This window comes from Terrapene carolina, unplaced genomic scaffold, assembly GCF_002925995.2.
Source record: "Terrapene carolina triunguis isolate 2854851 unplaced genomic scaffold, T_m_triunguis-2.0 Scaffold88, whole genome shotgun sequence".
Taxonomy (NCBI): Eukaryota; Metazoa; Chordata; order Testudines; family Emydidae; genus Terrapene; species Terrapene triunguis.
In genome coordinates, this window is record NW_020664439.1 from 587,396 (window position 1) to 603,530 (window position 16,135).

The window sequence follows — 16,135 nt, forward strand, 5'->3', positions numbered from 1 at the left end:
CCGGCGGCGGCAGCATTGATTGCGGTGCCACTGCCTGTGCCGCGCTCTTAACTGGGGTAGTCAGTGCTGTGTAGGAGACTTGAAGTCTCAACTCCGGTGCTGTGCGTTGGGACTCAGCAGGGGTCCGCTGAGGGAAGTGCTCACTCTGGATGAGTGGAGCACTGAGGGTAAAGACCTCGCTGGGGAAGCTCTCTTTTTCTGAGACCCTCTTGCTGGAGAGGTCGAGGCTCGCTTCCTGCCAGCTTTGGAAGTCGGAGCCTTATCAGAGCTCAGGGATCTCAGTTTATGAGACTCCCCAGAGGATGTCTCTCGCGGAGGTTGGAGGGATTTCTCCAGCAGAAGCATTTTCAAGCGGAGATCCCTGTCACGTCTTGCCCCTGTTGTTAAGTTGGTGCAATGTATGCATTTCTGGGAGAGATGAGTTTCTCCCGGACAGCGAATGCAGGATGTGTGGCTGTCAGAGACCGGCATCAGTTCACGGCAGGAGTCACACTTTTTAAATCCTGTTGAGCCCGGCATGACTGCAGTTAAGCCTCTCCCGCCTCTCGAGAGTTAAGGATGGGAGTTAATTGTAATGATAAACTGTAGAAACTGTTCCCAAACGGGGAGTTAAGGAGAGAAAAAGTCATCTTCTTTCTTCCTTTTTCCTTTTTTTTTGGGGGGGGGGGAGGGTGTAAGAAAAACCTCTAAGAGGAACTAACGAAACTATGTAATTATGTATAGACTAAAAAGAAGTTCCTATGTAACTTGTAACTTTTTTTTTCCCTTCAGAAAGTATCAAAGAGAGCACTGCCGCGGAGCTCCATCTGCAGCCAAGGACTGTTGAGAAGGAACTGAGGGGACAATCGGGGGAGCGCGCGCTACAGGAGGTGCCAATGGCTGCACGAGACGACTCCTGTGCATGCCCTTCCCCCGACCAAGTGCTGCTGCGAGAAATCTCCGATCTCCGGCGCAGGGACGCACCGAAACCTAGAGTGGAGCACCCACAGGGACACCACCTAGAGTGGAGCACTCACAGGGACACCACTCGAAGAAGAAACTTCCCTTCTCCCATCCCCTGGACACTCTTCAAGCCATCCCTCCCATGCCCCACTGAAGTTTACCAGTGTTTTAAATGGGGGGTGAAAGGGGCTTTTCTGTTGCTTTGACTGACGGCCAGCTGAGTTAATTTGTTACATAATTTAATGCTGCTGAGTGGTCATTGTTATAGGATTCTAAGTTTCTTTAGGGGACATAGAGCATTTGTATTGGCAATTTTATTGTTTAGATGTAAATACAGTTTTAATATATTTTGTAAATAAAAATATTAAAATTATACATGGTTAAAATATTGAAGTGGCACAACTTAAACATCTGTTATGCATTTAAATGATAAACATTACAAACTTGAGTGAAGAGACTGGGGACATGAAGAGCAGTCAGGGGGTGAGAACAAGAGGGGCTCTCAGGGCTCTGATAAGCCAGAGCTAGCCCTGGTAGGAGGAGAGAAGAGCTAAAGGGCACTTCCTCAAAGACCACTGGCTCCAGAAAGCAGGGAAATGTGAAGCGCTTTCCTACCTGCTGCTCCTGAAGTGTTAAACAGCTCTTCACACCCCCCCACCTGACTCACTGAGCTTTGCCCCTTTTTCTAGCTCAGCCCTGTCCCATCCCTCAGCCAGCTGCTCTGTCAAGGTCTGTTTCTTTTTCACTAACAGATCCATTCCATAACAGTGAAGATATTAAATAGCAGTTTCTCCACACACACCCCACAAAAGATTAGCCTTTGCTTGGGTGCCAGCAGACCAGTATAGATGGGTGACACTGAGCTTTTTTTTAAACTAATCATTTTCTGAGAAATTGGTGGTCAAAAATTCATGAGATATTGATTTAAAATGTAACCTCAGTAACTTGAGTTCTGGCAATTAATCTAAGTACATTTTTAATCTTCTAATTTTTGAAATAACAGAAAAAAAGTAATATAGCTCTCTTTTTTCTGTTATTTCGAAAATAACCACTCAAATTTTCAAATTAATACCTTGACTTCAATAAAAAATTAGAGAGCTATAACATATGGCTTACAATAGAAACCGAGAAAGCCTTAATTATGTATTGTCTACTGCTCTTCCACAATACATACTACATAGAAGCTGCATACTTTTCATTTGATAAAATTTGTAAATAAGATGTTTGGGCCACAAAATTAATCTACTCTCAAGGTTAGGGAAGATTTTCTGTTCCCATTTAAAGGGCTAATACAGTATGACTGCTGAAGCTGCACTGTGCTCTATGTATTCCTCAGAGATTACTTCTTAAAAGTTTGCCTTCTAGCAGGAAACCTCTCTCCCCAAAAGCTGATGGAAGATGACTAATGCTGTTAGCTATCCCTTGATCAGAACTGATTTGGCAGAAAATGAAGTAATCTGCTAGAAAAGAATTTGAGCAAAACACCATCACAATGTACTCAGTCACTGATTTACTTTGCTTTCAGAAGTGGAAATGCACTAATGGTTTGTGTATGTGGTAGGATGTTTTATTTTCAAAACAAAGCAAATGCACAAAATATCTAGATGTATTTAGGGAAAAGTCCGTATCTCCACCCTCTCTGTAACATTCAAAGGCAAAACTCTGCTCCCTGAGATGCATAATTCAGAGGAGAAATCTTGGCAAGGCATCCATTATTTATTTTTACTTGCAATTTGTGGTATCAAGCCCAGGAGAAAGTAGGAGTTTGCACGGTCACAGTTTATTTCTGGCTGCATTAGGTTGAAAAAGACTTGCACCAGATGTAGATTTTCTTATTGGCTCGATGCAAACTGACAGCAGTGATGTATTATAGCCAATCATCAGTAATTTCCTACTATTCTGCATTTAGTGCCACTACCATCATCTAGATTTTCTTAAAATTTCCCACCACAGAAAAATGGTCAGGTTCAGTTTGGAGTAGGGTGCAGGTGGTGGACAGAAGATCCTGTCTCCTGGGAAGGAGGATCAAAGACCCTCCAATATCTACCAGGTCAATAGCAGGTCTGCTAGTGAGCCTATACAAAACACTTAACATTAATCTAAAAGAAACTGCCCCCAGGCCTGTTCCAGGCCCCCACATAGCAGATGAAACAGGAAATGTATCCACTAGATGTCACTCTGTGGGAGCTCAGCCTCCTTTCTTATAGGGTTCATCTCTGTAAATGAAGCTAGGCTACAAAAATGAGATGAAATTCACTAATAATCTAGAGACAACAAAGACTGTTCAGCCTGTTAGCACTCAGGGACAAACCCTCCCATGAATCTTACCTGTGCCAGAGATGCACCATTTCCCTTTTTCAGTTCTGAGAAATTCTCACTCAGTTTTCCCCCTTTGTTACTTGAGTTGCATTTATAGCAAGTCCATCTCATCTGTCCCTTGGTTTCTATGCCACATTCTTTACTCAGCAGACAGAGTGAGTGGTACAAATGGCCACAACTGTAAAAACAAGAGTAGAAACTTCACTATAAACTTCTAAAATGTGATAATACTAAATAATATTAAAACTAAAAAGTCTTATTAAGGCTAAGTACAATAATGTCATGCTACTGAAAAGGGAGATTTTCCCGTTGATTTTCAATTAAGAAGAACAGGGCTGCTTACCTACAACAATAGTTCCCAGTATATAAAATGCCTCCACATTTTCACACCCTTGGATCAAGAGTTGTACAAACCCAGAGTCACTAAAAGCAAAGAGAGCCACAAAAGAATCACATCTTTTGACAGAGATTGCATCCATAATGCTTTGCACATACAGACCATGCCCCTTCATTTCATGACGGCCTGTTCAGAAGCAAGAATTTCAAAGATGGGAGATAATGAGTGTGAAACTGTGGTGGCAATATATTCTGAGAACGACAGTTACAGGTAAATAGCTTTCATATGCTGAACAATTGCCTCCTGGTGTCTGTTGAAGTTCAGCTACCCTCATACCCTGATCCTGAGCCATTGTTGACCTCAGGGAGGAACCAAGCAGGGGCTGATAGTGTCACTCAAATAGCTCAGTTCCTTTCTGTAAGAGAGCTCTTGGGGCAGAAATGTGCAACAACCCAATGCTATCCTCTAAAGTCGTTACCCATCTTGTTCAATCTGCTGCTGGGAACAGGGGTGAGGTATTCTAGTTTGCAGTTTTCTCAGCAGGAAGACATCCAGGTCTATATTTGCATCTCTTCCAACCCTGCTGGTGCAGTAGAACAACTCACCCAGTGAAGACTGGGATGTAGAGGAGGGCTAGCTAGCTGAGACTCAATCCAGGGAAGAATTGGACAGATTTACTTACCTGGTAATTTCCTTTCTTTGACTATTACTCTATAATAGTCCTTAAAGTGGGGTTTCCTTCCCTTGTGCACTTGGGACACATTCCACAGGAACAGATATCCCAGACTGAATCAAGTGTCCACTAACAAATATCCTATCTGACAGCAGAAAGAACCAGCTGCTTCAAAGAAAGGTGGAAGAACCCCTTAGTGGACAGAACTGCTCACAGAGGCAGTGTGGCTTGGTTGTCAGGCACTGGACTGGGACTCAGGAGACCTAGGTTCAATTCTCAGTTCTGCCAATGGCCTGCTGGGGACCTTGGGTGCGTCACTCCATCTGTGCCTCAATTTATCCATCTGTACAGTGGGGATAATGATACTGACCTCCTTTGTGAAGCACTGAGATCTACCGATGAAAAGCACAATATATAAGAGCTAGGTATTATTCTATGGCCCCACTGACAATAATGAACTGTTACTGTGGGGTCCACACAGTTATCCCTGGTCTACACTTAAAATTTAGATCACTCCTGGGTGTGACAGATTCACACCCCGATCACTGCAATTAAGCTGACCTAATCACCAATTCTAGACGTGGCTAGGTCAACAGAAAAATTCTTTGTCGACCTACTGCTTGCGGAGCTGGATTACCTACCTCAAAGAAAAAACCCCTTCTGTCAATGTAAGAAGTGTCTGCACTAGGGCGCAACCCAGGGCCGGCACAAGAATTTCAGCCCCACCAAAAAAAAAAAAAAAAAAAAAAAAAAGACGCAATCGACGGCGGCAGTTCGGCAGCAGGTCCTTCGCTCCTAGAGGAAGTGAGGGACCTGCCGCCCCCGAATTGCCGCACGTGCCGCCCCTCTCCCTTGGCCGCCCCAAGCACCTGCTTGTTAAGCTGGTGCCTGGAGCCGGCCCTGGCGCTACTGCAGCGGTCATGCTGCAGTTCCTGTAGTGTAGACGTGCCCTTAGACCACAGCAGGCTAGTATGGGGCAGACTGCACCCAGCTTGCCGTGAACTAAATGTTTGTGTAGTCAAGCCCTTAGTCTCCAGTTACAGTAAGGTGGCTCTTCCCTATGGTCCCTCCTGGGGTAAGTGCTTCCCAATTCTGCTAAGCCTCTCTCCATAGCCCTCTGTGGAGACCCTTTACTGGCACCTCCAGCTCTCTCTCAGTCTGCTAGCCCACACAGGAAACTTCTTAAATGACCCGTTAGACAGGTTTCACTTATTTTGGGATTTTGTATGCATCAAGAGGAATTGGTGACAGGTACAATGTAAAATCTAAATAAAATAAAGATGTGAACTCCAGTTACGGGAAATGACTAGTTTTTTTTCCTTTATCAATTCCTTTCATATATAGGTCTAGGCTTATCAATCAGGAATGTGCAAAAAAAAAATTGCCAAAATGCATGGTGCTAGCCAAGTAATAATGCTGGCAAAATATGTTCCCTATGCATCCTATGATCTCCTTACATACTTAAGGCAGAGAGATACAGTGATGGCAACAGCTCCACTACAGCACGAAGGAAGACCTAGCATGGGTACCTTTGTAGCAAGCCTCAACACTCAAACAGTAATACTCAGGGGATCTGTACAGTTACCTGAATCTTTTGAACTTCTAAAACAAAGGTTTGGTTTGAAAGTTGGATAAAGGCTTACAGCAGTTCCTATTTCACCATCCTTATGTTTAAAATATGAACATGCACATCTCTCTAGCTTTACCTGAAGACAATGATTTCATCAGCCATCTCTTGCCTTCTCTTGTATTGCTGCAGACAGATACAGCAGTAATCCTGCTTTGGGTTAAGTCCTCTAGTGATGGAGGCTCTCAAGTTACACAAGGACCAGTGGAGATCGTGGTTCAGGAGGTTAGTAGTTGTCTCTAGAAGGGTCTGTGCAAGAAGACAATTATGTCATTTTGTCACCACTCTGCAGAAATTCTATATGTAGTAATTTATCGTAGCAAAAAGCTTATGAAATTACTAAAAGTAAAAGTGTAGCCTCTCCTTATACACTCTGTATCTGCTACCCAGAAAATACAGTACCCTTTTATCTCCCCACATACGTTAACAGAGACAATAACTTTTTGCTTTTATCTATTCAAGTCATTCATTTACAATCTCTGTCTTTCAGTGGTTTTGTTCAAGTCCTGATGGAACTGACACATTCTGTGATTTTGCATACTCCAGGCTTCCTTTTTTGTTCTCTATCTTTACGCAGTACATTTTTTCAGAGGGAATTCTTAACATCCACCGTTTTATGAGAATTATAGGGAGCATAAGGGTGAGGTGGGAGGAGTAAACTCAAATATGCTATACACTTTAAGAGTAAAAAATGCTGAGAATTCCAGTCTGCCATAATACTGACAATTCTGTCTTGCTGATTTGTACACTTTTAAAATGGAATTAAAAATCAGAGGCATTTCACTGTTAGGAATTTGTTTCCTAAATTGTTGCACACTTTGCTCTGCTGTTTGTGTTCTCATAGAATATATATATATAGAAGCCCACTAAAAAAGAAATGAAACTGTTAAAGACCTAAACACCTACAAACACTCTGGGTAGTTTTTTAGATCTCACAGCATTGTAAGGAGGAAATCAATAGTATTTTTCTCTAATACAAGTTCAAAGCACCCATCACTGGCATAGGAGCTTTATCATGTCCATTATCCATAGGGGAGTTTTATTATTACACTGTGATCCTGTATGGTTGAATATGACCATTTATATAATTGAACAGATTTAAATTTTTTATTAAAGTTAATGTTTAAAATTAAATATACACGAGTTAAGAGGCAAGGTACTGTACATCTGGGGTCAGGCTTGGGTTACGGGGGGTTACAGGTATCGTTTGCAAGGATGAGAAGATACATATATATCGCATAACCTGCATAGACCCAGATTGGGGTGCAAGGGTTTTTAAAGTGTCAGTGGATAGGTGGGCTGGGGTACGCCAACCATGGAATGAATAAGGAGTCCAAGTTAGTATCAGTGTACAAATCTGGTACAAAGTATGTCATGTAAGATGTCAATGGAAAAGTTAGGTTTTGCTAAATATGAATATCCTGGTTGAATCCATGTATCATCTTTGTATCTAAAGTTATGAATATTGGCCATGGACTTGTATCTTATACATGTGTTGTATTCCTGAGTAACACCCACCAGATAAGACTTACATCAAGGCCAGACAGTTGTGTGTTGATGGCCCATTAAGGACACTTAACTCTAACAATGGGCCATAGAAGAAACTCATTCCAGTAAGCCTTCATTTGGATACCATAAGAATATGCAGAGCAAGTATATGGGCAAGGACTGCCCCTGTGAGTCATCAAGCCATGTAAGGACATGTGATATGCTCATGTGACCCTGGAGTCCATCTTGGGCCAGTAATATTGCACAGAGGCTGTGAGCTTTGTTTGAGACAGTAAATTTCCAGGCACATAGCAAAGGATATAAAAAAAGACCCCCAAGATACCTCCATTTTGCCTCTTTCCTGCCCTGATTCTCTGGACGGTGGATTTACAACTAAAAGGAGCATTTTGAACTATGGACTGAGGACCTTCCAATCTTTTGGAAGTTACCAGAGAGATTTTACAAGACAGCAGTCTATTCCATCACTGCTACAAACCAGATATAAGGGCCTTGCAATTATTTGTATGTATATGATCTATTAACCATTAACAACTCTCTTATTCTTTTCTTTTATTAAACATTTAGTTTTTAGTTACTAAAGGATTGGCATCAGCATGATTATTAGGTAAGATCTGAGTTATATATTTACGTGGCTAAGTGGCCGATCTCTTGGGATTAGAAAGACCCTATAATTGATTTTCAGTAACCACTCATCATAGAGTCCAGTGTCTAGGTGGTGAGACAAGGGCTGGAATGCCTACGGAGACTGAATTTCTGGCTTCTTGTTAACCAGTGTGATGAGACAGAAGTTTTCTTCATTTACTGTCTTGGTATAACCTAATGATAGAATAACCACCAGTTTGGATGAGTCTGCCCTATTTCTCAGCAGTGTGTTCTGAATTTGGCATCCTCAGTTGTGACACTGAGGCACGGTGACATACACCGAACACTCTGAAAATGGAACAAGACCTATGCAACCCTTCGAGTGCTGTGACCATTCCCCCTTGAGACCAGGCATGCTTGCACATGCATGCCTCTCAAGGACTGGATAGCTAAATACTGGCTAGATAAATGCATACTTAAATGCACAAGGAAGACCTGCACAGTAAAACAGTCTGCCAAATCTGATTAGCATAATTCAAAATGCAATGGGTGAACAAACCGAATGAACTGTCCTTAAAGGGAAAGGCTCAGCCTAGCCTGAGAGTATGCTGCAGGAATGAAACATTTCCAAGGCCAGCATATGGATGGCAGGTCGCATGCTGCTTGCCTCAGTGAGGCAGTTCCTCCAAATAAGAAAAAAAAGACTATGAAAATAGTCTTTCCTGTCATTTCCTGTGGCTGATTGTTGATGTTGATCCCTATGTTAAAAGGAACGGAAAAGTTATTGTAAATCTAGGTTTGATGAGGCAACATCAAAATGATTGAAGTCTGAGACCTGTCCCATCAATGTCTTTGCAGTGTTTCTCCAGAAGCATCCTTTCCTGTAAATCTGCTCTGGGAAGAGCCTCTGTCCCCCACAGGTGAGCTTCTGCACCCTTAAAGGGAGCTAGGTAATCTGCCTGTCTTTCACAGCCCCAGAGAGTGACTCAGCTGCTGCCTTAGCTAGACTCTCCAATAAGTCAGGCAATATTCTCTCCTTTGTCTGTCAGCTCCAGCCTTGCTCCAGTGAGATAGCGGAGCTTTTTCCTCTGTGAGCAGATCACACATGGAAGGATCCCAGGGGAAGCATTACAGGAAGAGGAACATTTGAGGAATTGCTCTTTTTTGCTTTCGCATTCTCTGGCTGAGACACAAAATGGCAGCCAGACACAGCTGCAGAGTCACTTCCAGGAATCAAAGAGGGAAAATCCTGGATTATGACTGATGGTTGTCCTGCCCATCAGTGAGTGAGAAGGAAACATCCAGTATCTGTGCTGTCACAGACTGCCCTGAGCACCATGGAACATTTGTCACACACCCAGAAGGGATCAAAGACAAACACATTTCTGCCAAGTCAAAACAGAATGGACTCAGGAAAAGGCTGAGACATCCTAGCGCACTCACTCTATAATGTGCTCTAGCCAAGACCAGCCCAAACACCATGCGGAGATCTTGCAGAGTGAAAAAGATGTGTGAGCATCTGAAAGAGGAACTCAACTGTTCTAAAAAGGTGTTCCAGGTAACATGTATGTGTCATCTTCCCTAATTGGACTTATGAAAATGAAACATTACAAGTGAGGTCTTTCCTCCATTTGCCATAGAGTTGATTTAGAAAGGAGACCTAAATATGAGCCTCCCTCCCTGAAACTGGGCAAAAAAGCCTAAAATTGATCTAGGAATTTACTTCCCAAACTGATAGCACCTGGATGATAGAACTGGACCATCAGTTGGTTACTGCTCCTTCATCTGGCAACAGCTTGACAAGTATCAAAGATAAGCACCCTACTAAGAAAGGAGAGGGCCTTGTGCAAATGTATATCACCTCTGCACGATCTTATCATTCCTCATTTTCCCCTTCAGGATTATTCAAGGACATTAGCTCCTGACAGGATACACTGGGAGAGGCACAGGGCAGCTCATAAAAAGCAGCAAACGTTGTGCTGGTGTTCCCTTAAAGGGACAGAACCAAAGGGGACAGTCTGTTCCAGACACTATGTACGGCCTGTGGCAGATGTTGCTAAGTGATATCAGAAGGCATCTGCCACTGAGAATCAACTCTGTTTCCCAGGAATCATGAAAAGGGAAGGGAAAGAAAGAGAAAAGATTCTTCTCTTTTAAAAAGGATCCTTCCTGGACAGGTCTGCATAGGGCAGTCAATCTACCCAGTTATCAGCATTCAATATTCCGATAAGACAGTAAACCTGCTTGATTATCAACATCTGATGAAGTCACTGATCACTAGCTATGCCTGTCTGTAGCAAACACACTTGGCTCCACTGCCTGAACTGCCCACAGAGGAGCACAAAAGGTAACTGGGGCTCTCCTTCCCCGGAGGAGGAAGTGCCCTTTTTCCCCTGGGAGGAGAGGCCAGATGATGGGTACAGAAGTATCACCTGAGTCCACTGCTTTTCCCCAGAGCCAGTGGAATCACAGCAGGAGGGAGGAAGCAAGAAGGGAATTTGAGCCATCTGTGAGGGCTCTTCCCAGACATAATCCCCACAGAAAGTCAGGAGAGGCCTGTGGACTGTAATAAGATCAGCATCTCACTGAGGAACCTGGGTATCTCCAGGAAGATGAGCATCCAAGGGGACAGTCTCTGGGGCGGGGGTTACTGGCACTAAGATCAGTGTAGTGAATCTGAGTAACTGGTATGGGGGATGAGTTTGAGGAACCAACCATTCACAGGTGCAGGGTGGTTCTCCTCTGGCCACATACCCCACAGTCCTTATCACGTCTATTCTGCACACCATTCCATTCTCTGCAGGCATCTGACTCGTTATGCACCTCAGGTAACAAGGCACATGCAGTGACCTTCAATGAAGAGTGGGGAAAGAGGGAGTATGCCACCATTTTGGGGTAGTGGACCTTGTCTCCACCCAGGTTGCACGGTTCCAGTTGCACCACTAACCCTGTGGTCCACGTACAGAAAGCTGGTGCGGATGGGAGGAGTGCAACGGAGCAAGACTGCCAACCAACCCCAGGGGCCTGGGGCCTAAATCCTTGAGCTCAAAGCAGAGCTGCTATGAAGAGCTGTTTGCTATGGCACAGAAGCAGCAAGACTATTGAATTTATTACCAGCGTTTCAATATTCGGTGTTTTTCTTAAACCCCAGCTCTCAGAGTCAAGTGATTATGTGAGACGTTTTTTTTTTTTTTTTTTGGTAAATGTAAAAAGTAAAGTAAAAAAGGAAGATTTTGGGCCTCAGTTTCAGATCGTGAAAATATGACCCAAGTGAATTCAAAAGGCAAATACAGAAAACTCAATTTACCTCTGTTAAACTTAAGCCAATCTCATGAGTTTTAGGATCTTGAGTCAATCGATTTTTTAACCCTTTGGTTTGTCAATACAGGAAGAGACTGGAACACACCAAAACTTTTTGTCCTATTAGCTATTCATGTGGCCTTTGGGGACATGGCTGAAGACTAGAGGATTCTCTGACTACAGGATTCTCCGAGTGTGGGAATGCACAGCATGCTGTGGCAACTGCAGCAATGGCTTACATGGAAGCAAGACTTTTTAACCATCTTTAAACAAGTAATTTCTCTATTTTCTTAAAATGAATCCAAGGTTAGGGGCTTGAAAGGTCTGTAGAGTGGTGGTGCAGGCCAACATACTAATGAAAGGGGGAGAAGGACGGGCTTTGGGGAAGATCAGAAGCCCCATTTGGGTATGCTAAGTTTCAGTTGACAGCTGGAATATCCACAAGGAGATGTCAAAGACAGGATGAGATTTTTGTCTGGATGGCAGAAGAAAGGTATGGAATAAAGGTAAAGGTATCAGTTGACAAAGAAGAATCAGACTCCCACGGACAAATTTCAACATGAGCCAATTTCAAAACACGTATTTAAAGTATTAAAAGAAATCATACAAAAGCTACATAGAAATTCAAAGGGCATAAAAACGAACACTGAAATTCAACACTCATTTTAAGTAAATTTTAGAACACAATCTGAACTATGGCTGCCTCCACAATAATACGCTAAAGTGTGGTTAAGACGTGATAAATGAAGGGGGTAGGAGGTAGCTCCCTTTTATGGACACCCAACCAGCCAGTTAGCTATAAAATTCCTCTTAGTAGCTGTTCTCTACTTGCTTTACCTGTAAAGGGTTAACAAGCCCACAGGTAAATGGAAAGGAGCAGGCACATGACCAAAAGAGCCAATGGGAGGGCTAGAATTTTTTAAAACGGGGAAAAAACTTCCCTTTGTCTCTCTGTTGTGTTCTCCAGGAAAGAGGGGAACAAGGAGCATTTATGCTATAAGAAGCTTTAAGCTAGGTACGATCAAAAATCATCAGATCATACCTAGAATTACTTATTTGGAACTCCCAAATGTGTAAGTAGATTAGGAATGTTTAGAAAGATGTGATTAGGTTTATTTCTATTTATTTCTTGGCTTGTGGACTCCTCTGTGCTAACCCCAGATGCTTTTGTTTTGCTTGTAACCTTTAAGCTGAACCTAAAGAGAGCTATCTTGATGCTTATTTTTGTAATTGTTTCTTTTAAGATCTAGCAAAAAGCTAAGTTCCAAATGTATTTCCTTTCTTTTTGTTTTTAATAAATGTTACCTTTTTAAAAAACAGGATTGGATTTTTGCGTCCCAAAGAGGTTTGTGCATGTTGTTTAATTAGCTGGTGGCAATAGCTGATTTCCTTTGTTTTTTTCCCACAGCTCTTTCCCGGGGGTGGGGGGTGGTGGTGGTGAAAGGGCTTGAGGATACCCCACAGGAAAGAATTCCCAAGTGTTCCTTCCTGGGTTCTCAAAGGTTTTTTTTTTTTTGCACTTGGTTGGTGGCCACATCTAACCCATCCAAGGTCAGAGAAAAGCTGTGACCTTGGGAGTTTAATACCAGCCTGGAGTGGCCAGTATTAATTTTTAGAATCCTTGCGGGCCCCAACCTTCTGCACTTGAAGTGCCAGAGTGGGAAATCAGCCCTGACACGTTTAACTGTGTAGTTGGCAATCTATTTCCCTGTATTGCTCTGTTTTTCAATGCCTCATAGCACTATACGAATGCACACATCTTTTGATAGTGACAAAAGCTGGGTTTCCATTTGCCTGATTTTTTTTTAAACTGATGTTAATGTGTTAATTCCTGACAATTAGTGAACTGAAAAGAAAGAATAACTCCTCTTCTAGGCAATACTAGCTAGGCCTTTTATTTAGCTATGGGCAGAATGAAGAGGCACACACAACTTACTTGCTCATAGTTAAATGTGTCCAGCATCCCCAGTACAAGTCCCTGAATTTCTCCAAGTTTCCCTCTACCATAAACTGGATCCTGTGTTAAAAAATTAAAAGCTGTGATTAACAAAAATACAGATCATAACATTTTTACATTTTATTGCTCTCTGTTTACTCCCATTTTCTATGAAAGACAAAGGAGTCAAGGTTAGAAATATTTACCATACAAGATAATCAGAAATACCAGTTTTCCCATATACATATGGTAAAAAAGCAAAGCCTGACAACTTACTGGCAACCATCATGCTAGGGTCAAACCCCACCCCTTTGACTCACAATCTTCACTCCTTCATTTTGCAGGACCACTTTGCCTGTAGCTACAAATTAAAAATGTGCTCAACAGCATGAACTCAATTTGTCCTCTCACTAACTTGTATCACAGTGTCTCCCAAATAAAGCTTAAGAAGAGAAAGAGCGTGGCCAATATTCAGGCAAACTCCTATTGAAGATAGTCTAGCCAGAACAAAGCCTAGCTCAGAATTGGGCCCATTGGCCTTAATATAATGTTGGAGAAGTTCACCCTATGGCGCACACAGCTGTCTGGAAATGGCAAAAAATGTTACAGCACGGTTAGGACAAAAGTTCTCACAAGAGAGGAGATAAACTCTGCACAGAAATAACAAACAAAATCTCCTCTGCACCCACTAGAATGCATCTGTGCTCTCTTATGCCTGCTGGTAGGTTAGGACTGTTGCTACCTTTTTTCTTTGAAAGAATGAAAGAGTATAGCTGAGTGCTAAGGATGGATGGTTTTGTGTTTAAGATAAAAAACTCACTTTACATTTTGTGATAAAATTAGATCATAGATAAACATTACACAGATAAAATCATAAAATAGAAGTAATAAGAGAAAACTCATAATATTAATGCTAAAAGGTTAAATACAAAGAAGAAAACTTAAATGATTTGTTGATCATTTCAAGATACAACGCATCACATGTAATGATCTGTATAAAAGGCAAGTTCCAAATACTTTGCCTAGCAGACTAACAGGAAGTAGTTAGACAAGCTTCCAAAACATTTGCTGGCTAGTCCAAAATCTATTCTAATTAAAAAAAAAACTTTAGAAAAAGCACTTAAGAGTGGATTAGTTGCACAGCAGAAGTAAGATTGTTAGATGAAGTCAAAATAATTTAGTTATAATCGTAGATTTGCTAATTTTGCACTAGTTAGTCAATACTAGAGTCACCCAATTACACAGAATACAGGAACATCATAAGATAAATCTGGAAGCCTGCAGACAGTCCAAATATTTACTCCTGGGGGAATTCTGCACCACTGCATGTCATAAATATAGAGAGAAGGGTAGCATAAAATCCCTCCTTGGCAGCTGTAGTAAATCGTTTTACCTGTAAGGGGTTAAGAAGCTCAAATAACCTAGTTGGTACCTGACCAGAAGACCAATGAGGAAAGAAGATACTTTCAAATCTGGAGTGGGGGGCGGGGAAGGAGAGAAGGTTTTGTTTGGGCTCTCTCTTTGTTGTTCCCTCTCCGGACAGAGAGAGAAGCCAAGCAGGTACATCATCTCCTGAAAATATACCTGGAATGTTCCATCTAAAAATCACAGAAATTGTAAGTAAGGCAATGAAATGCATTAGGTTATCCTTTGTTTTAGCTTGTGAATTTTCCTATGCTACAAAGGTCGTTTTATTCCTGTTTTTGTAACTGTGAAGCTGAGTCCAAAGGGGAGTCCTCTGTGTTTTTAATCTTTTTATTACCCTGTAAAGTTACCTTCCATCCTGATTTTGCAGGTGTGATTCTGATTCTTTTACTTTTTTCTTTATAATAAAGTTCTTTTAAGAACCTGATTGATTTTAGTGTCCTGAAGATAAAGGGTCTAGTCTGTACTCACATTGCTAAGCCAACTAGTTGGTATATTATTTGCAAGTCTCCCCAGGAAAGGGGCTGAAGGGGCTTGGGGATATTTTGGGGGGGATAGGGATTCCAAGTGACCCTTCCCTGAATTTTTGTGTAAATCACTTGGTGGTGGCAGCAATACCATCCAAGGACAAGGAAAGGAATGTGTGTGTTGGGGAAGTTTTTAACCTAAGCTGGTAGAATATAAGCTTAGGGGGTCTTTCATGCGGGACCCTACATCTGTACCCCAGAGTTCAGAGTGTGTGTGTGGAGGGAGTACCCTGACACTGCAATTTTGCAAAACTCCCCATTTCCCCTGCAGAATTGGGGCTGCAAAGCTGCTGGCCGCCTCTAGGGGCCGCTGGGGCTCTGCAGAGCCCAGCTCACAGTGAGCAGAATGCGCAGAAGACCCAGCTCTGGCAAAAGGTGATGAAGGGCAGGGCTGCACCACAACACGTCCCCTGGCAGGACAGTAAAGAAGCGGGGGGAGAGGGGGCTAACGGCCCTGGAGGCGCTGGTGTCTGGGCTAGGGGGTGCCCTGCAGCTGGGCTCTGGGGGGATGAGAATGCAGGAGTCTGGGCTCTGGGGGCTCCACACAGCCCCCTCCAGCATTCCCCCCCAACAGGAACTGGGTTGTTGTAGGGGCTTCTTTAACTCTCCTGGGAGAATCTTTTTTGCTGCTGTCTGTATTGACATACTTGTTGACAGGTATTTTGCAATAAATTACCAAAATAATTGAAACTGGAATGGTTATATTGTGTTATTTTGTCAAAATATGCAGAATTTTAAAATAGTGTGCAGAATTTTTAATTTTTTGGCATAGAATTCCCCCAGGCGTAAAATATTGGTGCATCCTAAAATGCTGTCACAGGGAGTTTATTCACTTTTTATTAAAGCAGAATTGTTGACAGTACAAATTACGTAAGAAAATGAGTTACAGGAGGGGGTGATTAATACAGAAGAGAGTACAGATGAGATGAGACAGGACAGGTTAAGAGTTACAGTAGAG

At 42.4% G+C, this 16,135-nt stretch overlaps 1 protein-coding gene across 1 annotated transcript in view; it reads right to left on the reverse strand.

Moving 5' to 3' along the window:
* Nucleotides 1-16,135, reverse strand: part of VPS8 (VPS8 subunit of CORVET complex) — a 264,409-nt gene that overhangs the window by 32,831 nt on the left and 215,443 nt on the right. The window contains exons 43-45 of the mRNA XM_029911106.1: nucleotides 13,226-13,306; nucleotides 5,978-6,147; nucleotides 3,271-3,439 (exon numbers count right to left, since the gene is read on the reverse strand). Of these exons, the coding sequence (XP_029766966.1) occupies nucleotides 3,271-3,439; nucleotides 5,978-6,147; nucleotides 13,226-13,306 (420 nt within the window). The remainder of the gene's footprint in view (nucleotides 1-3,270; nucleotides 3,440-5,977; nucleotides 6,148-13,225; nucleotides 13,307-16,135) is intronic.